At 34.4% G+C, this 26,859-nt stretch overlaps 1 protein-coding gene and 1 long non-coding RNA gene across 2 annotated transcripts; one reads left to right on the top strand and one right to left on the bottom strand.

Moving 5' to 3' along the window:
• Positions 1-498: 498 nt before the first annotated feature.
• LOC144858319 (uncharacterized) lies at positions 499-5,887 on the bottom strand. The gene is made up of 3 exons (XM_078714655.1): positions 5,861-5,887; positions 3,665-3,700; positions 499-1,648 (listed from the first exon to the last, which is right to left on the bottom strand). Exon 3 carries the CDS (start codon positions 1,527-1,529, stop codon positions 876-878), a length of 654 nt encoding a protein of 217 aa, XP_078570781.1. The 5' UTR covers positions 1,530-1,648; positions 3,665-3,700; positions 5,861-5,887; the 3' UTR covers positions 499-875.
• On the top strand, positions 4,756-5,192 carry LOC144858336 (uncharacterized). The gene is made up of 2 exons (XR_013616416.1): positions 4,756-4,792; positions 5,054-5,192. It is a non-coding gene; the product is annotated as an uncharacterized LOC144858336 (long non-coding RNA).
• Positions 5,888-26,859: the final 20,972 nt, after the last annotated feature.

The following is a 26,859-nucleotide window of genomic DNA, read 5'->3' on the forward strand; positions in this document are numbered from 1 at the left end:
AAAGGAACATTGGGATGCTCTGAAAGGGCCAACACAGTTGGCAACGAAGTGGCCAACGAAGCAGCCCAAATTAAGTGCAGGTAGAACCGATGACAAGCCATTCAGATGATGGTGCAACATATGTTGACACCCAGAACGTGTAGAAACTATCTACATAGTCTACCTGGAGCAACATGTGTTGACTCCAGTACCCGGTTGACCATTAGCGTCTGATAGGTGGAGCAACCAAATATTGACATCGAAAAACGTATAGAAACACCTACATTAGTCTACCTGGAGCAACATGTGTTGGCTCCAGTACATGTTTAAACATTTTAATTAGGTAGGCAGTGCAACCAAATGTTGACACTGAAAAACGTATAGAAACAATCTCCATTAGTCTGCCTGGGGCAACATGTGTTGACTCCAGTACGCGTTTGAGAATTGAGTTTAATAAACGGTGCAACCATGTTGACACCGAAAACATATAAATAAGTCTACCTGGAGCAATTACGTGTTGGCTCCGATTGAACATATGATTATAATTGGCGGTGCAACCTATGCTGTCACCGAAAGAAAACAAAAATGAAATAAGTAAAACGATATACAGAAAAAATAAGTATCAAACTTTGTTTAAGCTTGACGCTTAATACCCAGTCATGCTTAGGAAATATGCCAACCAGCCAGCACCCATGTTTACAACGCTGTATTTGACAAAGTTATGTGGTTCGACCATCGTCCAAAAGTCATAATGTCTTGGTGAGAGTGTCCAAGTTGGTGAAAGTCGGTAGATTCTGAAAGAATGAGTGTTAAACTGTGTATGTTCCAGACTAGCATGGCGAGCTAATTGTTTAAGCGACGAGGAAAACATTTTCCTATTTACTGGTGTTCCATTTTCAAGCACGAAGAACGGGCCTGCCTTCAGTGGTCGCATCTTGACGTAGCGTTGCAATGCTCTCACTGGGCATATTGGGCTTCCGGGTTTTTTGGTGCAAGACGAAAGGAGGTGAGGAACGCTTAGAGTGTTTGAAAGATTTGAAGTTTATTTGCACTTTAGTGGCATGTACTGTGATATCAGTTAGCATTAGTGTGTGTTCTGCGGCCTTGGAGACTACTGCTTCACTGGCTCTGAGGCATGCAAAGTAACATATTATGAACAAGGCTCTGTAGAGGATGAATTCGTATTTGGATTCCATGCTACCTCGCATATGTCCAATTAGCGTTACAAGAATGTCGGAGGTGACCGGCAGTCTGATCGGTTTTGATGGAGAGTTCTTTTTTTGTTTCGCTACTCCTCTGTATAAAATGCTGACTGCTGGATTTGCGGTAGGGTCTTCCATAAATGATACCCTGTGCACGAATGACACTGCGCTAAGGTAGTTTCGAATCGTGGAAATCGCCAGTGCATTTTTAGTCAGCTTACTTACATAGAGAACAATTGTCTGTGGAGTCGTTGGTAGCGGAAGGCTTAGTGATTTCCTGAATTGGTTAAAATGGTGCCATTTGCTTTTATAGTTACTAGCGGTTCCTTTGCTTAATGAGTTCCACATTAGCTCTCGTGTGAGGATCTTGAGTTGTTTAGTGGTTCGAAGTAGATTGGTTGTAAGTGCTTTGGTATCTTTAGCGGTATGCGGTTCATACTGTGCTCCTTTAGCATGGCCACTGTTTCCTGAAAACGAGAAAGAGCGTCACATATCCTGTTTTGCTTACCAGGGATGTGCCTGGCTGTAAACTGAATGTTGTTTAGTAGTAACAAATGACGATACCGCGAACCACTCTCATGACCTTTTCGTTTGACGACGATTTTTTTTTTTTTAAGCACATATACATCAGCTAGGTTATCACAGTGGAAAACTACATGGGTGTTGGCTAGCTGTTTTGCAAAAATCGAAAGCATGACATAGATGGGGTAAATTTCGAGAACCATGATGTCGAACATTTTCCAAGATTCCGGCCGGCGGCCTTGAATCCAGAACTTTTGGAAGGTCGCACCAAGTGCGGTTTTTGAGGCATCAGAGGAGAATTGTAAACGCTGCGAGTCAAATTTTTGTGGGGGTGAAAAATGGTAACGCCATTGTGTTTGCTAAGAAAGTCGGCCCAAATTTGGAGATCCTCCTTTGCTGAGTCAGAAAGGTGAATAGTTGAAAAGGGGTCAGTTAGACCGGCCGTTCTTAGGAACGCCAGTCCAGAGGGTATAACGCAGGTGGCAAATTGTAGCTTTTCAATAAGAGATTGGAGGGCTCTCAATGTAGTTGAGTGAAGTGTGTGAGGAAGTTTTGAACTTCAAAGGGAGTAACGTAATTTTATTATCTCAGATGGAAGCCTGTCTTACATTTTCTGTAAATCAAGTTCAATACCCAGGAAAGAAATGGTGGTGGTGGGTGAAATTATTTTGTGCGGTGCTAGAGGTATGCCAACGCGGTCAGCAAGCGCCTTGGATATCTTCAAGGAGTTCGCACACAGTTGGTGTGTGTCTTCAATAACGAGGATGTCGTCTAATATTTTCACGTTATTGGGCTGTTGTAACTTTTTTGTAAGGATATATTTCACTCCGTCAGAAAACTTATTGAATATTTGACACGAAGACCGCCTTGGGGAAGCGTTTTATCGTAGTAATACTGGCCTAACCACGTGAAACCTGTGAGGTGGTATTGAGTGTGGGATGTAAATGTATTAGTCTGTATGCGTCACTGGTGTCCGTCTTAGCCATGAATGCCGGGTGATTGTGTATGTCAATTATGTCTATTGCGTTGGCAATTGTTTCGTAATGAACTGTTATGCAAAACCCAGGGAAGTTGTGATTGACAGCGTTTGAGTCGTAGGGATAGGAGAGGTTGTGGAGGATACGACATTTTTCAGGTACGGAATTTCCGGAAGGTTGTTGATGATAGCTTGAGAGTTAGTTGCTGTAAAAGCAGCCCCATTTAAGGTAGAAGCCATGAGTGAAACATTGGGTTAAGTAAGCGTGGTGTTTGTAACCAGATAGGAGTGCGCTTATTGTAGTGGGAATTATTGGGATCCCGAGCACTGAAAAACGAGTGGCGATACTGACAGTTTGTCTGGACACATCTAGTGAATCTGTTATGGTAGAAGATACTGAAGCCGAGTGGACGCTCCACGGTTGGATGGGTTAGAGGTTTATGGTTAGCTCGTTGCATCTAGTTTATGGAGGAGGTCGGCTCGAACCGATGACCAAGAGCAAAATGTGTACTCCCTAGCCATTCGAAATTATCAGTTGTAAAAGTACCATTAATTTGGATGACTGCGCATGAGGTATTTAATATTCTTAAAATAATTTAAGATGTCCTGCGTGTATTTACTTAAATAAAATTGTGGCAAAGTCGTGAAAGGCCTAGTGCCAGTTGTGTTCGTTTAAGATGCGGCATTTGGGCTTAGGCACAAGTTCAAAGGTACCAGTGAACGTTAGCGTCAAAGCTTCCGCTGCGCTGTTGAAGTCGAGCAGATTGTGCAGCTCGATGAATTTGTGGGAGATTATTTCCTCTTTAAGTTTTTGACAAGGTAGGGGGTTTGAGGAAGAGAGCTGCCGGTAGGTTCGGCTTACCGACATTAATCTCAGCCACAGAAGTTACCAAGGTTTCGACGATATGCCTCATGTCCTTTAATTCTTTATTTATGTCAAGTTCAGGTATTGGCACGGTTCTCTTTTTGGTGCCGTATTTTTTACCTCTTGTTAGTTCTTTTCCGTCCTGACATGGTGTATCTGTAAGAACATCTTTGTGCAATTAAGACGGAACGAAAAATGTGTGTGGACAGATATCATCAAGTTGCAGGGGAAAAGGGCCCTGCAACCATGTTAAAGGAGTGAATAAAAGATTGGAAACAAAGAGTCATCATTGGGGTAGTGAATGGACCAGCATGAGTCATTTAATGAAATGCTGTACTTAGAGGAGGGTGATAAGACACTGCCGTATGGGGTGATAGTAGGGGGACCAGCATGAGTCATATAACCAGCATGAGTCATATAATGAATGCTGTACTTAAGAGCATGGGTGATAAAACACCACCGTATGTGGGGGTAGTTAATGAACCAGCATAAGTAATTATGTGGTGGTAGTAGGGGAACCAGCATGAGTCATATAATGAATGCTGTACTTAAGAGCATGAGTGATAAAACACTGCCGTATGTGGGGGAAGGTAATGAACCAGCATAAGAAATTATGTGGTGGTAGTAGGGAAACCAGCATGAGTCATATAATGAATGCTGTACTTAAGAGCATGAGTGATAAAACACCGCCGTATGTGGGGGTAGGTAATGAACCAGCATAAGAAATTATGTGGTGGTAGTAGGGAAACCAGCATGAGTCATATAATGAATGCTGTACTTAAGAGCATGAGTGATAAAACACCGCCGTATGTGGGGGTAGGTAATGAACCAGCATAAGAAATTATGTGGTGGTAGTAGGGAAACCAGCATGAGTCATATAATGAATGCTGTACTTAAGAGCATGAGTGATAAAACACCGCCGTATGTGGGGGTAGTTTATGAACCAGATAAGTAATTATGTGGTGGGAGTAGGGGAACCAGCATGAGTCATATAATGAATGCTGTACTTAGGAGCATGAGTGATAAAACACCGCCGTATGTGGGGGAAGTTAATGAACCAGCATAAGTAATATGTGGTGGTAGTATGGGAACCAGCAGGAGTCATAATGAATGCTGTACTTAAGAGGATGAGTGATAAAACACCGGCGTATGTCGGCGTATGAACCAGCATAAGTAATTCATGTGGTGGTAGTATGGGAACCAGCATGAGTCATATAATGAATGCTGTACTTAAGAGGATGAGTGATAGTGATAAAACACCGCCGTATGTGGGGGTAGTTAATGAACCAGCATAAGTAATTTATGTGGTGGTAGTATGGGAACCAGCATGAGTCATATAATGAATGCTGTACTTAAGAGGATGAGTGATAAAACACCGGGGTATGTCGGCGTATGAACCAGCATAAGTCAATTATGTGGTGGTAGTATGGGAACCAGCATGAATCATAATGAATGCTTTACTTGGGAAACCAGCATGAGTCATAATGAATGCTGTACTTGGGAAACCAGCATGAGTCTTAATATAATGAATGATGTACTTGGGGAACCAGCATGAGTCATAAGATGAATGCTATACTAACTATAAACCATTCAGATGTGTGCAAAATATTTGCCAGTTTAGCGTAGCATCAAGAAAGAAAAACAAGAAGTTATTATTTATTTCTTTTGGATGTAGAACAATGGGAAAATAATAAATGGTGTCAACAGTGTATTGCCTGGCATTTTGTTTTGTTTATTCTGTTTAATTATGTATTTATTTTCCTCTAAAATCCGGTTCTGGATTGTCCACAGTGACTGCAGTACAGTAGTAGTAGTAGTAACAGATAATAAGATTGTTGTTATTTAATGCCATAAGTTAGCATATGATGCTCCGTGCATTAAAGCAGACCTTACTTTTTAACTAGGTCATTCGATCCGAGGTCGATTATCAAAATATCTGGCTTGAATGTTGCCACTTGATTTACAAAATTAGTTAGGTCGTTTATCTTTAGGCCGGGCACCCCCCAAAGAAGACTATTATCATAGTGATGACTGATTCGGAAGTCAGGCAAAGGTCGATGTGAACCAAGAATGGAGTCGGACGAATTACCCAAGCCGTGATGGAAAGCGAGGCTTTCGCTCAAACCGGAAACGAATGAGTTGAGCCTAGGACACAACCATACAACATAATTACAGTAAAGTACGAAAAATCGAACAAAATGGGGGTAAGATAAGGTGTTAGATAAATTCCAGTAAGTATATTGTGTGAGTACACACAGCCTATAAGTGTATGAGGATAAAACGAACTGGTAAATGTAAAAGTGAAAATTATTTTACTTAGCCAAAAACTGGCGTGGTAATCTGTTGACAGCGTGAGGTGAAGAGGCGACGCACAAAAATCATAGAATGAAAGAAGCATTTTCATTTGATTTCAGATCTTTCTTTATTCTGGAACACTCATTCAATACATAAGTACTGGTCTCCCATGAGGTCCAGATTTGTGAATTAAACTACAAAATTAAAGCATAATATATACATATGTACAAAAAAAAAGAAGAGTATTACTTTAAATACTAACATTTATTTATTTATGTCTAAATTCATTAATTGGTAATTTTGGCGTAAATCAATTGGGAGGTTATTCCAGAGTTTAGAAGATCGGTAGAGGAAGGTCCTTTTACCTTGTAAATTTGTTCATGTTGGAGTAACTAGAGTATTTGATGATTGACTATGTGTGTTTTTATGATGAGTGGTGTGCATAAATTGAAACTGGGTTGATAGATATGAAGTAGCAATATCTTTTAAACATTTAAAAACTAGCATCAACAATTGCTCATCCCATTTGTCTGTAAGATTTTTCCATTTAAGTGATAACATTAATTAATTTACTGGAGTGGTAATGTCACACAGGAATTACGATTGCATTTGTAAGTAGACTAAGAGTTGAGTTAGGTAGGCAATATCGAATTCTGCGAATGATGCCTAATTTTTTTTTAAAATGTCTAAATGTGTTTGTCCCAGGGCATATGGGAGTCAAAATGAATTCCTAAATATTTGTATTGATCAACCTTTTCAATGTTATCCCCATTAAATTTAACATAAATATTTTAAAAATTGTTTAGGCAAAACTTTGTTCCGAAGACCATAAATTTTGGTTATTTAGTGTTAAGGGTTAGTTAGTTGTTAAATTCAAACCATTTGGAAATAATATTTACATTAACAATAACATCAATGTCTTTTTGAAGGCTAACCGAGTCAGATGAAGAAAATAAAAGTGTAGTATCATCGGCATACATAGCACATTTACAAGTTAAACTATCTGGTAATGAATTAACATTATATAATAAAGAGGAGAGGCCTTAAGGGACCCTAACATTTATTGATTTGGGTACAGATAAAGAGGATTTGATCTTTACAACTTGCGATCTATTGTCAAGGTAAGAAATAAACCAACATAAAGCATCGTCCCTAATTCCTTATTGATTAAATTTATTAATTAACAGTTCATGGTTGATAGTATCAAATGCCTTTTTCAAATCCAAGAAAATGGCTGCAATTACTTTACCATCGATCATTCATATTATTTAAGATATGATCAGAAACATCAAGAAGGGTTGAATTAGTAGAATGGTTTCTTCTGAAGCCTGATTGACATGGGTTAAGAAAATTAGTATTAGATAAATAATTATACAGTTGATCATGTATTGATCGTTCAATGATCTTTGAGATAATTGGTAGTACCGATATTGGTCCATAATTTGCTACATTGGATTTATCACCTTCTTTTTAAATAGGTACAACTCTAGCGTTTTTCCACTCTGCAGGAAATGTTGAAGTACAAAGTGACTAGACCAGGCGATTTATTATTTGTGAAATTGTTAATCTGATCAAATACATAGTCATCAGTTATAATTTCAAATTTAAAACTTTCTTTACTATTATCATAGTCAACAGATCTTATATTAGAGTTAGTTTTGGAGTTAGTGTTAGTAAAATTGTTGGCAAGAGAATTGCCAATAGATATATTAAAATTAAAATAACTATTAAATTGATTGGCTGTGTCTTTGTCAGAAGTTGTTAAACCACTTTCAGTTTTAACAGACTGGACAGAGGTTTTATTTTTAGGGATTAATTTTTTTATGGTATTCCATAATTTTTTGGAATTATTTGTGTTTTTATTTACAGCATTAATACAGTGTTTCCTTTTTAATGATCTATTTAAATTGTTAGTTTTATTTTTTAGGTGTTTTGCATATTCCCAGTCTTTAGGATCATTTTTCTTATGTGCTTTTGAAAAATAATAATCCCTATCTTTTGTTAGTTTTAAATAGTCACAATTTATCCATTCCTGAAGAGAACCCTTAACACCTTTTGTTTTTATAGGAGCATGTTTGTGACATGCATCATTAAACAACTGTTTCCAAATTCCCCACGCATTGTCAACGTCACTGCAATTCATTACCTCGTTCCAATTGATACTTTTAATTGTGTTAATAAAGTCATGGTTATTAAAATTTTGATATGAGCTAGACTTAATTGTCTTTGGTGCTATTTTCTTTTTTTTTATATTTTTGAACTAAGTATATAAGTGAATGGTCACTTATACCAAGACTGAGAACTCCAGAGGAAGGAATTTTATCAGTACTTGTTACAAATATTAGGTCTATAATAGTTTTCCTGGTATCAGTGACTCTCGTGTAGTCCTTAATTAATTTAAGTTGCTACTGTTTGCAAGTTTATTAATTTTATTTAGGTTAGTTTGTTTAGTAAGATCAAGGTTAAAATCTAGAATAACTATATCATCATATTGAAAAGTACATGATACAGAACTAGATTTGAACTCGTCACGGTGACGAGTTAGGCTATCGCTCAACGCATCATATGCACATGCTGTTTATTAGTCTACAGTAGGCTGCACCACAACGATTGTACAAACAGCATAGCATTGATCAAAACCCTCAACAGTTGACGGTATTGACATTGTAAACGGTATAGTTGACGGTTAATTTTTATTTACACCACTCACGTTTATTCAATTGTTTGAATATGATGACCTTTTCAAATTAAAAAAAAAGTGTCTGAAGCAGAATTGTTTGAGTAATAACAAAATTGATAACCTTTACGCAATATGTTCTCTATTGAATGTGACGAACTGTGTCAAAAGAGAAAAAAATCCAATTTTAAAATTTCAGATGGTCATTATGATGATGTCATAACATAATTACGGTCATTTCACATGAATTCATATCTACATCTCATCAGCTTTTATAATACGTTTAAAAAATAGGGGGTCACTGTGCATCCTGGAGAGCTATAATCGATTTAAAAGAGGCATATTTTTACACAAATAAAATGACCAATTTTCAAGCCCACGATTTTTAAAGTTTGACGTGCATGTGTGTCATTATTTTCCATTAATAATTCATCAAAAATGAAAGGAATTTATCATGTACAAAAACTGTGTGTACAAGCTCAGTGCGCAAAAGCGCGCACGTAACACAATTTTTGTCCTGAAATGTGTAGAAAGTTGATTAGAAATTGATTTTGAACATTTTTAACTTTTAAAGCATGCGTAGGCGAAAAAAAACCTAATCTTTCATTCTTCTGATGATACAGGAAGATGACCCTTGACATGAAGCATACGTGCAATTAAAAAAGACTGTTTTGAATTTATAGTCAATTTAAGAATTTCAAAAAATCGTACATAGTTATGCTACGCGACCATATTTTTTTATTAAACCAAAATCAGGTGCACAACTAACTAAAAGGAACAGAGCTTTCAAAATTAACATATTGACCAGTATGAGTCGGTTTGCTATATATACTAATTTCATTTTGATTTTACAACAATCGAAAAAATATTTTTAAAATAGCAACAATTTAAGACTAGTACGTGCCCACGGATGATTCTCGAATGTATACAGCTTTGACATAAAAAATTTGTCAAAGTGAACGCAAGGCACAAAATTTTTGGCAAAAACTGATGTTTTGTGTCATACGCAATGTTGGGTCGCGAGAATTTCAAAAAAGGTTGCAGAACACTGTTTTAAAAGACTTTAATTTAGTTTAATTCCAAACAAAAAGTTACCATTTTTCAGCTCTGTACAACCAAGGAATCACTATTTAATAAAGTGCGTGGCAAGCGAGGTATGCGAGGCACGCCAAATATTTGTGCGAGGCATCATTTTATCATTTCCAAAAGTGCGAGGCATATCTTAACGTGCTATTATGCTATATTATAGGCCTAATAATCAATTATTTATATTTTGATTGTTTTTTTTCATTCAAGTCATATCGTGTCAAATTTTACTTTTACAAAAGTGCCCAAACTGTTCAAAAGTTGTGCATCCGTATGCGCCATGTTTTAAAAATCTGAATGACAGTCTTCAACTTTCGATAAACAATAATTGTTATAGAGACACTCATCAAATGACAGCCATGCTTGTTGGCATTTCGAGCGTGTTCACTTTACAAATAATTTAACATGTCTCTCGAACATAGCAGAGTGAAAATAATATTTTGTCACATGGAAAATCCTTCTTTACTATTTAGCAGGTGTAGCGGAACGATTCTGCCCTGTGAGGATTCGGCCTTGTGGCGATTCCCCTCCTATAATACCACATGGTTTCAGCAACGCACAGACTTCTCTCTGAGCAGCGTGCCAAAGACATTTTTGACATTCCATTTCTCTCGCAAATAAAGTGAACAGTGATGGCCAGAACAAGTTTAATAACTGGCTGTGAATAAAAGGTAACTGATATGCCGATCAAATAACATGCCGCAAAGAAAAAAAATTGCGAGAGAATTCTGGAACGCGTGTGAAAAAGACTTACGTCTGTCAATCATAATACCAGGCCTAAAATTAAACTTTAGCTAATATGCTTAGCCCTAACCTAAAGGCCTACGTAGAAAATAATTTAATCAATTTTGATATAATAATAATAATAATTGGTGTAATATTAATGATGCACTATTCCTGTTTTAGTAGTATTTTAGTATATTACGAATGATTTTTATTTATTGTTGTCCATGTACGTACTAATAAACCTGGCACTAGTTTCCCTCGCTTGTATTTTGACTCTGACAAATTTGATAACTAACTTTATCGTGTGAATACCACACCTTAGAAGTATGCCTCATGAGTACTATTATGAAGAAAAATCACAAAGTAACAAATAAGTTCTTAAATTAATGATTTCTCGCACACTGTTCGCGAATTTCACTTATTCAATGTTCAATATTTTTGTTTCTATGGAGCGCCAAAAAACAATAATAGAGAACTAAAACTCAGTGGAATGCGTCAGTTTCTCATGCATTTATTGGTGAAAAACACGTTTAATTTCAATATATTTGTTAATTTGTCAATAAAAATGCTGTAATATGTTACTGCTGATACTGTTCTGTTTTCGAAGAATAACAATCGATCCTAAATCAACATCACGTACCTAGCCTAGACCTAGGACATCCTATATTATAATGAATTGTTCTATATTATTTTTTAAAAGGTTAACGAAACCGTGTACAGTATCAACAGTAACATTTTTTCTTACTGACAGTGACAAAATATATTGAAATTGTACTTGATTTTTACCAAATAATGCGTTAAATATATGGATTCCACAGAGTTTTTAGCCTTCTAATTAATTTTGCTCTTTTAGCGTTCCATAGAAACCAAAATATTGAACACTGAGTGCGCGAAATTCGCGAACATTATGCGAGAAAAACGTCAGTAAAATCACCAACGGATTTATTGTTACTTTTATGTGATTTATGCAAACCAGGTCAAAACGGCCCCTTTTTCAGCGGCGGGTAAGGTGATTTGATTTGATTTGATTATTTGGGTAACGATGACCAATCCACTGAGCAAACCTTACCCGCCGCTGAAAAAGGGGCCGTTTTGACCTGGTTTGCCATGTTTATGATATTTTGTGTGCTAATCGAGTCGAATGCAGTTTTAATGATGCACTCTTGGCGTTCCATATCTGTTCGTTTGTTCGTGTCGACACATTCAGTATCAAAGATTCAGGGACGATTCGGCCCTGAGACGATTCGGCCCGGGACTATACGGCCCACTTTTGGTGGGACGATTCGTGGGCCGAAACATCCCACTTTGTGGGCCGAAACATCTCACTTTAAACCAAATTCATATTCATATTTATTATTATTTTATTTTAATTAATCTCTACAGTGATGTTGTTGATGAGCTATATTTGGCCTAAAATACTATTTGATTTCCCCTAGTTAAAATATAATTTGGATTTGGATACAATTTGACAAGACCGATTATATAAGAATAATGATAAAAGATTATAGACCCAAAGAGATGAAGTTTAAATTTTCAAAGATAGATACAGACATTATTAATAATTCATATAGTGGTAAGAAGGTTATTTATAGTTACATTATTTATAAATGAAGAGGCGGTGGTGCTTGACTACTTAATTGACTTAAAAATCATCTACTACCACATCTTTATTTATGTGCACTAGTTATTTTTGTTTAATTTGTCTGATATTTGTGTCATTTTATCCTTACAGTTATTTAGTTGGTGTGTCAAATGAGCTGATCCAGTTTTTGACACTCTTCAGAATACTCTAAATTTTGTGCAGGTCTAAATTTAATTTGTCATGTTAGAAATAAAATCAATTCATCCACTCATAGTGAAAAATGTGAAATGACAAAAAACACAAGTTTTTACCTTAATGTTTAAACCGGCAACATACCACATACTTGAGAATCAATTATTCTATTCATGTCACATGGCACCGAAGTCACAATGACAAGGCTATTATGATTATTTTTATTTTTTGTCAAATCAAATTGTCTTTTTTTTTAGAATCTTTATTCAATCCAAAGGCATTGATAATTGTTCTGCTTAATTACTGCTTTGTACATATGTCAGGTCATTATAAAAAATAATAATAATAAATAAAAATTTTAAACCAGGAACTACCCTTTAAAGTTTGTTCTCGTACTAACTCTTTTCCTATTCTTTTCTTTTTAATAAATTTTCCTACTTTTTGGAAACATTCTAAAATTGTTCCTAATCATAAGACTCTACCATTTAAAGCCTGCTTTGAAGTTGAACAGAGTTAAAACTGACCAATCAAATGGTTTACAAATTACATCATCATAGTTTGTGAACATAATACGTATGTTCTGATAATTCTTGAATTGTACAACGTGATGATGTTTTTCAATCAATCAATTTTAAGGTCTGATATTAAGTCTAAACTATAATACAAATAGAAATTAATTTAATTTTTATTCTTACTGTAAGTATAGATTCAGCATAAACGTCCTAGGCTGGGTTGCAGCATCAAGAAGTCAGGACCGAATCGACCTGGGCCGAATAGTCCCGGGCAGAATCGTCTCAGGGCCGAATCGTCCCGCTACCCTCTCAGATGCCTGATAAATGTTTCTCTAGTTTTGAGGCTTCAAGTGGACGTGGATATTCTAAGTACTGTATTACTGTACCTTAAAATAAGAAAATCATTTCATAAATTATTTGAATGACAATCACATGTATATTCATCCATTATATAGTATGTATGGTTTCAATTTTATTGAGGAGTATCTATAATATAATAGCACTAATCCAAAACGGCAAGTCCGATACTAGCGCCGGGAACCTTTTAATTCCCCTATATCCATTAGTCTATGTGAGAACGGCAAATTTTTACAAAAAATTTGTTTTTTAGACCAATTTCTTTGCAACTGCCGAACTCAGCGTTCGGCAATCCTCGGCCATTTCCCGCTAGTAAAAGAGTGCCACGTGTAGCAGGTCAAGCATGCATTTGGCCACCATGATGCTGTACTGAATTATTTTGAACATAAATCCCGAACCGGATAGAGGTATAGTAATCTTATGAGCCCATTATTTATTAAAAATTTAATACATCAATCAAAGTAAAATATTTATAAGTGTGAACAGGGAAACAAACTTTTTGTCTTCCCTAACTTAAGAATACAACTTCCAACTTATGGAAATTTCAAGCTTGGTTCCCACTAGGACGCAACACAATCAATCAGTACACTTCAACAAGCAAGCCTGTCTTAAACATCAAATTTTACTTTTTTAGAAGAGGAGTTGCTTTGATTTACACACTATTCAATTGCTCATGTTATGGAGTTTATTATTATATATTTTTGTTTGGACTTTTAAAGGTGATAACTGGTATTTTTTAAACATCTTATTAGTTATCCGCATTCAGCGGATAACTCCTTGTAACTGTCCTGTGTCTTTTTTTTTTTTTACATTATTCTTCAGTCTTTCTCCCTCACTTTTTGTGCAGAGCGTATCTCTAAAATGGGTAAACATAACATTTCATAACTTTGTCAACAAATGGACATTTACATGAAGTTGTGCACCTCCTATTTTTTAATGACAACGTGACTTACGCGCGATTTTATGATTTTTTATGATTGATCATAGATTCAAAACCAAGCATAATTTTTTTTTGACACTTTATGAAAATTTAAGTCATATCAAGGGCAAACTTTTTGTGCACTAAAAATGGCATGATTTACACGAAGTTACGCGCGCGCTTAAAATTCTAAAATGCGAAAAATCAATTTCTAATCAACTTTCTACGCGTTTCTTGTCATTTTGAGCATGTCAAAAATTCCCACGCGTGCGCAAAAAACATACTTTTTTCGCGTGATTTATGTTTTTCCAGCCTTTTCTAGTAATTTTACCAACTTTTAAACAATTTCGACTTAAAATTATGTCATACGAGCACGTCAAAATGGATAATTTGTGCGCGTTTTTGATCAAAAAGTTCAAAAAATCGTAAAAATTATGCCTTTTTTTAAACACTCGTAGTTTCTAAACTAAACGGTGAAAGTTATTTTTATTACATATTCTGGAAGTTGATGAGTTGTAGATATCAGATCATGCATTAATATGGCTAACAGGACATTGTAACTTGATCGTATGGCCACGCGAATATAAAATATAGGATATTTGTCTCTTTCGTTATTACTCATCTCATTCATTCATCAAGGTGACGAGTGTCATGTCTAGTTAATATATTTTCTAGGCCCAATGTGCGATTGTCTTTCCTGCTTGCCTTACATTCAATTGTTTAAAATGAATGACTCAAACATGAGCCTAGCTACATTCCTCAGTAGTGATTGCCAGCCATCTTTTTATAGTTTATCGATGAAAGCATCCAGTTACAGAAGGAATTACTTTATTTCAAAGCATGTGTATGTAAGCTTCTATAATTATCTAAAAGCCCCTTTGTCACATCTACCCCAATTCACCTACTACTATCAATTTTTAAACTGGAACTAAACAAGTTAATGCTGCCTCTCAAACCCCTGGTCAATGGAAAGAATCACCTGCACTAAAATCAAAACTTAGAGGTCAAGAAGACAAAATTGCTGACCTTAAAAAACAAATTTATGAACTAAAAAAGTACAAACAAACTTTGTACAGCTGACATCAGCATTTAATGAACTGTGCGAACGAAACTCATGTCTTGAAATACAACTGAGAAGCTTTCAGGAAAGATCAGACAAGGAATTTGTTGAACCAAAACATGTAGTTGCCAATTTAGTGCACCAACCACTACTAAACATGCAATTTTACAACCTACAAATCATTTCGTAATTGTGAGTCCAATGAAAATAACTGTCAAGATCAATCAGACGATGCAAAATGTGAGCTGGATAGATCTAACGAAACTAAACAACCTAAGACAGATATCATGAATGAAACTGTTACTATCAAAAGCCATTATAGAACACCATCAAATACCAACAAGAATTTATTCATCGGAGATTCAATGCTAAAGCATATTAAAACTAAAGGCCTCCATCAAACGTCTGTCAAAACAATGAGAGGAGCTACAACTAGGCAGGTTTATGAAAGGTTGGATGAGGTATCAAAAATGTCATGTAGGTACAAATTATTGTACTGTTCCAGACATTAATCTAACAAACCTAGAGAATGATTTTACTGACCTTGTAACAGAGTTGTGGACAAAGGTTTCTGGTGGAAATGTGTATGTATCTGCAGTATGCCCTCGTTTTGGCAATGCACACTACTACATGTGGATAGACTCAATAAATCATTACAGCAAATGTATGGAAAATACATCATTGATCATTCCCATACCATTGGTTTGAAAGAAAGTATTAGGACCAACTTCACATCTCATGACCTTCACTTGAACAAACGTGGCACATCAACTCTCATCGAGAGTATAAACAACAGTATTCATGAATTATTATATTATTATGAAAATGTTAAACCTGATAAAAATAGTGTTACTAGTATAAATAATTATAACAATACCACTTCTAAATGTATGGAAACTCTTAATTTAATTTATAATACTTGCAAAATGTTTTCATTATCTTATGACTTTTCCTAATCCTTTAATTAGACTTAATAATTTGTGATGCGACAATTCATTAAAAAGATTCATTCGGTTGGTATTCCAAATAAAATAAAATAATCGTTATTTACTATTACTATTACGGTTGAGATATAATTAACTATTATATTTTATTTTGATGTGACAATTGTTTTATACAAAATGCTTTAATGGAACTTTTCATTCATTCTTTATTTAGCCTTCAAAATCGAAATACATTTAAACATAGGCAACAAAAACAAGACACGTGGAAATCTAAGGAGGCAAGGATAAGCAAAAGAAAATCAAATCGCTGTAGCTCGCAGGCTTGCTTATCCATCCTTAGACATCCAGTACATAGATAATAAAATATACATTTACTATCCAAATATTAATAAATTCTAATTAAGTGTCAAAGTATAGCCTACAGTGTACGTATGTATATAAAAAATATTAAATAAAAAAATATGAAACAAATTAGTATACGGTAAACGATAATTATAAAAATATCACTACAGTAGCAAATTATTTTTAATTTAGTAAAATTGTAAAGATCCCAATTAAGTACTAAAAATCAAACCAATCAGGAAAACAGAAACATATAACATAGTCTTAATAAACTATTTCAACTACAGTAACTATGCTTACTGTCATATAACAGTTGAAAAACATGTAATTATAATAAAAAAATTGCAGTACCCAAAGAATTTAATATTTATAATGTTCTTTCAATTTCATTGCAAATATATTAGTACTGTATTGTCAAGAACTAAAGAGTCGTTAATTTAATTTGGTAGATTTTACCATAAGCGTAGAAACTCATTTACAGAGGAGTGTTTTAGTACATCAGTACGAGCATAGCGGTGTTTAAGTGCTAGAACATCTGGGTATTGTGGGTTAATGTCAGTGATACAATAGAGCTACATTCAATTTTGTCAGACAAGCATTTTACTGTAAACAGTTTCCTTCTATTATCAAGAGTTGTCATATTCAAACAATTTAATCGGTCCACATATGGCATTTCCTGTTTCTTCTGGTGTAGACACATGTGTGTTGCACTTCTGTGTACTCTTTCAATTTTTAAAGAAAGGATTTCTGTATAGGAGTTCCATGAGGTAGTCCATATTCTGTTGGGAGAACAAGTGTTGAAATGTCAGGTACAGTTCTACAATAATTACTTTAACAATTTTAATTATGAAAGTAGTAAAAAGGGCTTTAAAATTTCCCACAATAAATAAACTCACTTTTAGGCAACAAATTAGGCAATGTCAAAACACTTCTCCATTGCTAAACACCAATAACAATAACAATAACAATGATATTTTAGTAAAAGGATACAAGATTAGTAGGCTTGATAGACAAAATGCCTTTAAAGAAATCCGAGAACTGAGATATGAAAATGTTGAAGCTCTTTTGATTGAAATAAATTTGCCATATTGTAAACCTTTACATATAGGTAATATTTATAGACCACCTAATGTTGAAAGTTGAATATTTAAAAGAACTCGACAACATGTTCAAACAAAGTACTTCATTATATAATGATGTTGTGATCTTGGGAGACTTTTTATAAGACAAATGCAAGTAAAATTAATAAAATAGCTAAAAATAGTAATCCTAACCAATTAATTAGTGAATTTACAAGAATAACTAACACTAGTAAAACAATTATAAATTTGATTTTTGTCACTAATTCAACAGCAGGAGTATCAAGCCATGGAATACACTCCTTAATCTAATTCGCAAAACTAAAAAAACTCACATTCCTCCAAAGTTTGTTACTTCTCGGTCTTTAAAAAAAATTGACCAAATCTTTATAGAAGATTTAAAAGGTATTGACTGGGATCAAGTCAAGCTTCACTCTAATGTTAACTCTGTCTGGTTGCTGTGGAAATGCCTATTTGCTGAGTTATGTAATCGACATGACCCTTTAAAAACAGAGAGAGTAAAAGTTAAATTGAACTCTTCCATCACTTCCTGAGTGGATAACAACTGATTATATAAGATTAACAAAAGATAGAGACTACTATTATAAGAAATAAATTTAATAATTTAAATAGGAATTTGAAAAGGAAATACCGTGTACAAATACTATTAATGAAAATACTAAAAATCCTGTAAATTATGTAATACAATAAATAAATTAATACCTAAAACAAAACCCAGTATAAATAATGTATATAAAGATAACAATAAAAACTATATATCCAATGATAAGAACACAGCCAATGTTTTCAATGCTCATTTTACTTCAATTGGAAGTTCTTTAGCATATCAATTTACTAACTCCTATAATTCTACTAACAGCAACACATCAGAAAATAGTGGGGTGACAAATTTGAATTTCATTTTCTTACCCCTGATTAAATAACAACCAGTTATGTAAATTGTCAACTAATAAAACTATGGGTATTGATAACTTCTTAAATTAGCTGCACCAATAATTTGTGACTCACTCTCATATATTTGTAATCTATCAATGTTGAGCTCTAGATTTCCAGATGAATGGAAACTCGCTAAGGTAACACCTGTATATAAAGATAGGGATATGTCAGATCCTTATAATTACCACCCAATTTCTGTTTACCCATACTTTCAAAGCTCTTAGAACGTGCTGTGCATGATCAATTATACTTGTATTTAAGAACTAACAACCTTATTAATCCCTCCCAATCAGGCTTTAGAAAAAGTCACTCTACAGAAATTACTCTTTTAGATGTTACTGATTATATTTTAGATAACTTTGATAAAGGTATTTCAACTGCTGCTTTATTTCTTGACTTGAAGAAAGCGTTTGATACAGTCAACCATGAAATTACCAAATTAAGGAATTATGGCTTAAATGATATTGCACTTTACTGGTTTAAATCATATTTAAGTGGAAGATCTCAAGTTGTAAAAATTCAATAAAATCTGAACCCATGAATGTTATTATGGTGTCCCACAGGGATCAATACTGGGACCTTTATTATTTATTTTATATGTAAATGTGTGATGTATGTAGATGATACAACACTCTTATGTAATTCATCTGACCCTTTAATATTTCAGAATCAACTAATCAACAAAATATCAATAAACAAAATTATAGAATGGTTTGCCCATAATCAACTCACACTAAATCTTAATAAGACAAAGCTTATGATTTTCAGCACATATTTAAGAATATATCTTTACTTCATAATAGCAACACACTTTTGAAAGAGTTGATTCTTTTAAGTATTTAGGTGTCATTTTTGATCCTCAACTAAATTGGAAGGAACATATAGACAAAATGTCTTGTAAAATAGCTAAACGTATCGGTGTGATTCGTCGTATTAAGATGTATCTTCCTATGTATATTTGAAAATGTTAGCAAATGCTTTAATTATTCCATTATTTGATTATTGTTGCTGTGTGGTCCAATTGTAACATAAATTTTGGAGATTCTCTTCAGGTTTTATTAAATAGATTAGGTAGAATATTGTTATCTGTAGACATGTATACCCCTATTAATGATATATTTTAAGTACTCTCGGTTGGAGTAGTCTTACAGAAAAATGGAATGAAAATATTCTTATAATGCTATTTATATGTTTAAAAGGAATCACTTCAACATATTTAACAATATTATTTCAATTTACTGTAGATAACCATAATAAATGCACTCGCTCTCAAGGTAATAATGATTTATATATTCCGTTATGGAATAACTCTCAAGGTAAAAGGACTTTCGTCTATAGATTAACAAAACTATGGAATTCTCTACCAAATAACAAAAATCAGAACTTCATAATATGTCTCTTGTAACTTTTAAATCTTCACTCTAGGAAACATATAGGCTATGTATTAACCTTTTTACCTTTACAATTGTAAATAGTTTTATATTTCTTTTCTTTCTTTTTTTTTTCTTTTTAATTTTAATATTTGATTTTGTTATATGTTGTGTATACTGAACCACTTTGAAATCAGTACATTTGTATTGTGTGTATTTCAGTTTAAAGAAAGAACAAATAAAATAAATAAAATACTGTACCTATTTAATTTATGAGTTTTAGTTTCTTTACTAAAGGGTAGGAAGCGCTCGAGTCTTGGATGACCGAGCCACGACTGGTGCTCACCAGGAGGGTTCAATTTAGGCCGAGCCCTGGTTACCGACAAGGGCGTATCCCCATACTTCGGGTTGGGTTTAGTTTGTTTCTAAATCCAGGATATTATAATATAAATACTCTGCGTATTTAAAATGACATGCCATATAGGCCTACACATATCCATTTCTAGAACATATTGTATGCACTTAACTTATCATGATGCCGGTCCATTGGATGGGTACCTGCTAGTAATATGTAATAGTAAAGGTGATAGTTTACTGAACTTATTTCATATTTATTGTACTTAAAACCAGATGTTATTTTATATTAAAGGTATTATTTACATTTTCGAAAATTATAGATAAAATTCAACATAATTATGTTTTTTCCCACATATATATGGCATACTGCATTGGTTTAAAAGGATCCATATAACTACAAAAATAAGAATTTCTTACTGACAAAAATGTATACTTCGGTATACTAAACATTTTGTGCATTATACGGAGGAAATGTAACAATATCAAAAACAACAAACCCTGGAAAATTTCAACTCATTGCTTGTTAAATGTCTACAAATAATTAACTTTTTCATTTTGACTAAATATACTGAATTGGAGATTTTTTTTCCACACCAATTTGAGTAATTCTTTCGCCATAAATCTAAATTCATAAACATAAGAATTGATAACATATGAATGTGTGGACTGATCATAAATTTTAATCATGTTCATGTCATCATAAGTATTACAGGCTTCTTGACTCGATTCAACACATGAAAAATATAAAGATAGATTGGGAAAATATTTAGTGCCGTGAAGATGTTCTGATTTGTTAGTCATTGACTATTAATATAGTGTTAAAATGACAATAATTGACAGGCACATACAATTTATTTGTTCAGTTCAGTCTTTAGAAATGTAAATACATTTTTAAATATAGATATTCAATGAGAGATGAAGAGATAATTTTAAAGGACAAAAATTCAGAAAATACCATTGAGTAGACCATACATTATCATTAGCCAGGTTTCAGTTGCAATTTAGGTTGGGTTGAGATGAATAATGTCAAATAACAGTATATTTGAAAAACAAATATAGGTTTTTATTCTAAAAAATGATGATGATACTTGTAATGCTATTTTATGATAAGTTTTTATCTCAAATTAATTGAATAATAATTTGTAGCTTTATCTTTTAGATATATTACAGTTAAAAAGAAAACAAAATTGCTACCAGAAATGTGTCAAAGAACTAAAAAATAGCATCAAGTCAGGAAAAGGGCATAAACATATAAATATATTGCTTAATTTCAATAAATTGAGTGTACCTCTCTGCCATATTGTTAATAAGGCACTGTGTGATGATTCCTCCCCTGATATTTAGAAGACCGCTATCATTATTCCCATTCCAAAAGTTCTCACTTAACAACCTTCATCCAATCTCCTTAAACTTTTTGGAAATCTGTGTGAATCGTTTAAAATTCTAAATTAGCTTTGGAAGAAAATTACTGAATTCAGATAGATATACAATATATATATATATATATTCTCCCACCATTCCAACTTAGTGTAGTACTCTTAAATGCTTAGGTCCTATCATTGAATCCTATACATGTGAAAGGTTTAAGAGGTCTACTACCTTCAATTGTTAAACTACTTAATGATGATGTTTTGTGATAAATTGTATAAGGTTTAGGTTTCTGAATTTTGTGCATTGGATTACTTGTTCAGTATGTCTATTTGATTTTTTTTTAACTGTTCATTTCTATAATAACTTTTTTTTAAAATATTTCTGAATTTTAATAGGGTACCAGACAACTAACCCCTGGACAACTACCACCCAGACAGACTAGGATAACTACCCCTTAGGACAACTATCTGCCAGACAATTACCACCTAGGACTACTACCCCTAGGGCTACTACCCCTTAGGACAACTATCTCCCGGACAATTACCACCTAGGACTACTACCCCTAGGGCAACTACCCCTTAGGACAACTATCACTCCCCCGTCACCCCATACAATTACCACCCAAGACTATCCCCTAGGACAACTAATGTACCCCAGAGGACAACTACCCTCTAGGACAGCTATTTCCTTTTAATGTTTGATATTTTTTCGTTTTTCTTCTGTGATTCACCCACTTTTGATTGATTAATGAAAGCCAAAACCAAATAGAAAATAACTTTTCACTGAAAACAGAAAGACGTTTTGTTTTTTGTTTTTTCCATATATTTTTTGGTTTTGCTTTTTCCAACAATGCAATTAGAAATTTAAAGATCTCTTGATACAACTTTTGTACCAGATGCCCATATTGTTGTATTTTTGTACATGGAACATTTTCATTACATTATTCTTCTAATAATTAGAAACTATTGATATATTATGGTATATATAAAATGTGTTTGGCCTGAAATGAATCAATTTATATCTTTAGAAGTCTCCATATAATTTCTATGGTTGTATTTGGTATATTTTAGATTTTTGAAATTCCTTAAATACCATGCAATAACTCTCAATAAAAATTGACATTCAGAGTTTAAATAATAAGGTTTGTCTTTTTGCATCTATATTCTCATTTCTGAAGAGGTGGTGGTTGTTTACGAGAAGTGGTCGAACATGAGAAGTGATTCCTTATTAGAGGAGGCCGTTACGAGAGGTACTCGGTTATCTCTTAAGAGAGGAGGTTGCTGACAAGTCGTTTCAAGAGGTGGTCACTTACGAGATGGCCATTTTTGGAAGGTGGATAGACCAGGGAAGAGTTAAATTACATAACTCTTCCCTGGATAGACTGATAGTAGAAGTACTGTAAAAAGATTCATTTTGTAAAATATACAATAATTCAATACAATTGCTGGCGATAATAACTACATTAGCTGTGAGTCAATTTTTGTTACTACATTAGCTGTTGATCGTGCTAAATTACCTTGTCAATTTTTTTATTTAGGCCTATACTACATAAGCTGTTTCTACATTAGCTAGAGAATATTAGCGGTGGATTGTTCTACATTAACGCTTGTTTCGACATAATATATAATTAGCAGTGGCGTTTTCTACATTAGAGGTTGTAACAAGCCTATTTGAAGATAGTTGTTTATGTATAATGTTTGCTGTGTAGTCTGTGTGTGACGCGCACTGCGATTTGAATGTACAGTATTAAAGTTTATAGGGATTAGTGCCCCAATTTTGAACTTTCTGAAGTTGTCGTTGTTATGTTGTAGTTTATTTGAGATAATAGATTAAACAAGCTTGAAGGTATTAGTAAAAATACATTAAATTTTGGCAACGAGGATAAAGAAACTACCAATGCAGTTGAAAAGACTATTTCTTGCAGTTTTTGCCAGAAGACGGTTCATTAATTTACGTAATTGTTAACCATGGAACAGCGCTCTGAGGAGTTGTGTGCTGTAGCTAGTGCACGCTCAGCATATCGCCGCTACTGCAAAATATCAACACCGGTGCCTAGTAAACTAGAGATCTAGAAACCTTGAATCCGAGTGATCCGAGAAAATACAAATGGCAGGGGAAGAATTATGAGTTTAGACAGGCAGCCCAGAGACATTTGGTTAGATGAGCTAGGTACCAATATCTGACTATTTAAGTGTGTTGGGGGTCACTTTCACAATGAAAATGTCATCACTATCTTCATCTGGTTCCTAATGGAACCCATCAAAAGCTTTGAATGCTTCCTTTCCAATACAGGCTAAAAACACAGCCCATCTGTTACTTGTTTCTTCATTCAACCAACCAACCGACTGTTTGTCGGCAACGTTTAGTGTTTTGATTCAGAGTGATCACTCTATCAGTTTGGCTAAGCTTAAAGAATTTATTTAGAGGGTGATCGGGATCTTGACGAATTTTATTGACAGTTTTTAGGATGAAGTGAAATAAGAGGTTCAAGGCTAATGCCAATTATTTTACTACACTACACAATTTTAGCTAGTTTGTTTTTTTCCATTTGAGTTAGATTCGAGAACCAGACAATTGAGCCGAATAAAAGAACACTTCTAATATTAAATAACGCTAACAAAAAAAAGGTTAAGAATTTCACATGAGATATTGAAGCTTTTAAGTTTTCGGAGGAAATACATTATCTGGCTTGCTCTTTTTGTAATAGATAAAGTGTTGGCTTCCCAATTAAGGTTGTTATCAAGCACAACACCAAGATACTTAAATTCCTCAACCATTTCAATATTTTGTTCATTGATAGTTATGGCACTTGGAAGTGTTCTTTTGGAGCATCTAAACTTTAGTTTTATCTGTAATTAAGGTTAGGAAATTATTACCACACCATGTGGCAAGATCATTTATTGATTGTCTATAGTTTAATTCATTATAATCCTTAATAGATCCAGTTATAACACTGTCATCGGAATACTTAATTAAACAGCAGTCATCAAATTTAATTTTTAATCGGGGTACTATTGGACACTATTGAGCCAACTTTCTACTAGTTCTTTACGCGTCGTCGTCTGCATATACTAGGGTAATAGGTGAACAAAGCTATAGAGAGAACATTTTCGTACTTCAACCGGATGCAGAATTATGACGTCATAAACATGGTACCAATCGAAAAAATTGCGATTTATAAAGTACTACTTCTCCCTTATTCGTTGTAGTATTGAGCTGGGATTTGGCATGGGTATACTACAGGGACATGTCTTCAAAGCTATAGATTTTTAAAGTTCAAACCGGATGCAGCCATATGACGTCTCGAAGATGGTACCTTGGTGCCAAACGATTTTCGTCATAATTTGGTGTCATTTCAAAGGTCTTGACTTGGAGAATAAGAATATATACAGTAAACACCTATTTATGATATTGTGAACGTCTGCTCCCGGAAATAGCAAAAAAATCACTTTGAGATTTCATAATTTACCGTAATTATGCCATTTCCGGTTATGTGACGTAACTTTTCGGAATATAGCCGTATTTGGTAGCGAGGTTATTGATGTGTATGTGACGTTACAATACATCCTGTCTTATGACGTCATTACAGCTTCTTTTGCTGTAACCCGAGTATCGCACATTCGTGCTTTTTAAAACAATAAAGGAGAAAGGACGCATGATGCCATGTTTCCAATAACAACCTTTTGAGGGCGATCTGATAACAAATTACTGATCCATAGGATGAGACTAGGGTTTACATTGAGAGCCCTCAGCTTATCTATGAGGAGATGTGTTTGTATACAGTTAGTTAAACGCCGAACTAAAATCGAAAAACATAGTTCGAACATACCTATTTTCTTTACTGATTTTATCCAAATTTGACTGTACAAAATGGGTGAAGGTAAGTAATGTGTCAGGGACGTCCATTTTGGGTTTATAAGCAAAGTGGAACCTATCTAAATGCGAGCTACAAAAAAAAATAATAAAAACATAATTTGCCCAATTTTTGATAGTTTTGGCCGATAGACCATCTGGCCCTGTAGCTTTGTTGCTTTTAACCTTATTTAAACAATATCATTTCTTAAAGCTAAAATTTTCCTTTGTTTAATTTCAGAGTACAGATTATAATTGATATCAAAACGGCAAAAATGAATGAAGGAAGGATACAAGGAAACTTGATTCATCCCAACTTGGGAAATTGTGTTGCTGTCTTATTACAATGCCGTAAAAAAAAGAGAAATGATAGGCCTAATACATAAGTGTGATAATAATAATAATAACAAAAATAGTGTATTCGTAATAAATTCCCCTATCTTTAAAATCTTTCATTATAGTCTCGTATGCCCCTTGGGAGGAAGGAGAGACGATGGCGTTCAGTGGATCCCCGTGGCGGCCCCAGTCTACCACTACGTTCCATAAGGCAGTCGGCAACGTCCGAGTTAAGGAGATGACAAACATCATTCCATATCACTCTAAACATATTGCGCAACCGTTCATGATAGACCGAGTCCACCACAGGTAATTCACATCCAACCATCCTCCCTGCCCTCCTCACCAACCTGTCTATTCTATCCCTATCTCCCCTACCAACATTCCTACCCCAACCCACCAGACAATATCCCCAAACAGAACTAATCACTGACAAATAAAACATACGAAGGATGTGGCTATCAACATTAAATGGGCGTAGTTTACGTAGGCAGTACATGCATCATTCAACGAGTTAAGAAAGTTCTTGTTTGGTTCACGTTACCCAGACCGGTAATTTGTTTGAGACCCTGCCATGCACTTTTTGGGTCCCTTTTTTCTGAAATTCTGCTCGACTTTCTTTACATAACTTTTTTTAAGGTCTTTTGCCAGCTTGTCGATGGAAACTTAGATTTGTTTGCTGCAGTCGATCATTTTCATTAAATGCTGTATGCTTTTTAATCAGTATTTCTCTGAATTCCTTGGTGACCCAAGGTTTGTTGTTTGAAAATTGAATGTTGGGATAACATGATCCTTGCAGAACTTGATATACTCCGACACGTTGATTGTAGCGTTATCCAAAGTGCTGTCTATAAGAAAAATATCCGAGTCGCTGGAGTCAAAACAGGCTTTGAGTGTTTCTAAGGAATCGTTGCTCCATTTCTTAACAGACTTGATAACTGTTTTAACAGGTTTAACCTTTTGTATATAGCTTGGGATCAGTTGTATCATTTCGTGATCTGACCGCCCAATGCTTGGACATCTCTTTGCTGTATAAGCATTTTTTATATTTCCATAGCACATATCAAGTATAGTGCCTTTTCTCGTAGCAACGTTTACATACTGATGAAGGTGTGGAATTACCCTTGGAAATTCTTTATGGGATTCTTTGTTGAATTCACCTAGTAACAGCTTTATTGAATCTGGAGATTTTCAGCTTAGGTGTCTATCTATCAGTCTATCTCAGCAACTTTAGCGCAAGCTACTTTGAAGTCTGCTTTCGGGTGTATGTAGATAATGGTGACTAGAACCTGCGAGAATTC

This window comes from Antedon bifida, chromosome 2 (assembly GCF_963402885.1).
Source record: "Antedon bifida chromosome 2, ecAntBifi1.1, whole genome shotgun sequence".
Lineage (NCBI taxonomy): Eukaryota > Metazoa > Echinodermata > Crinoidea > Comatulida > Antedonidae > Antedon > Antedon bifida.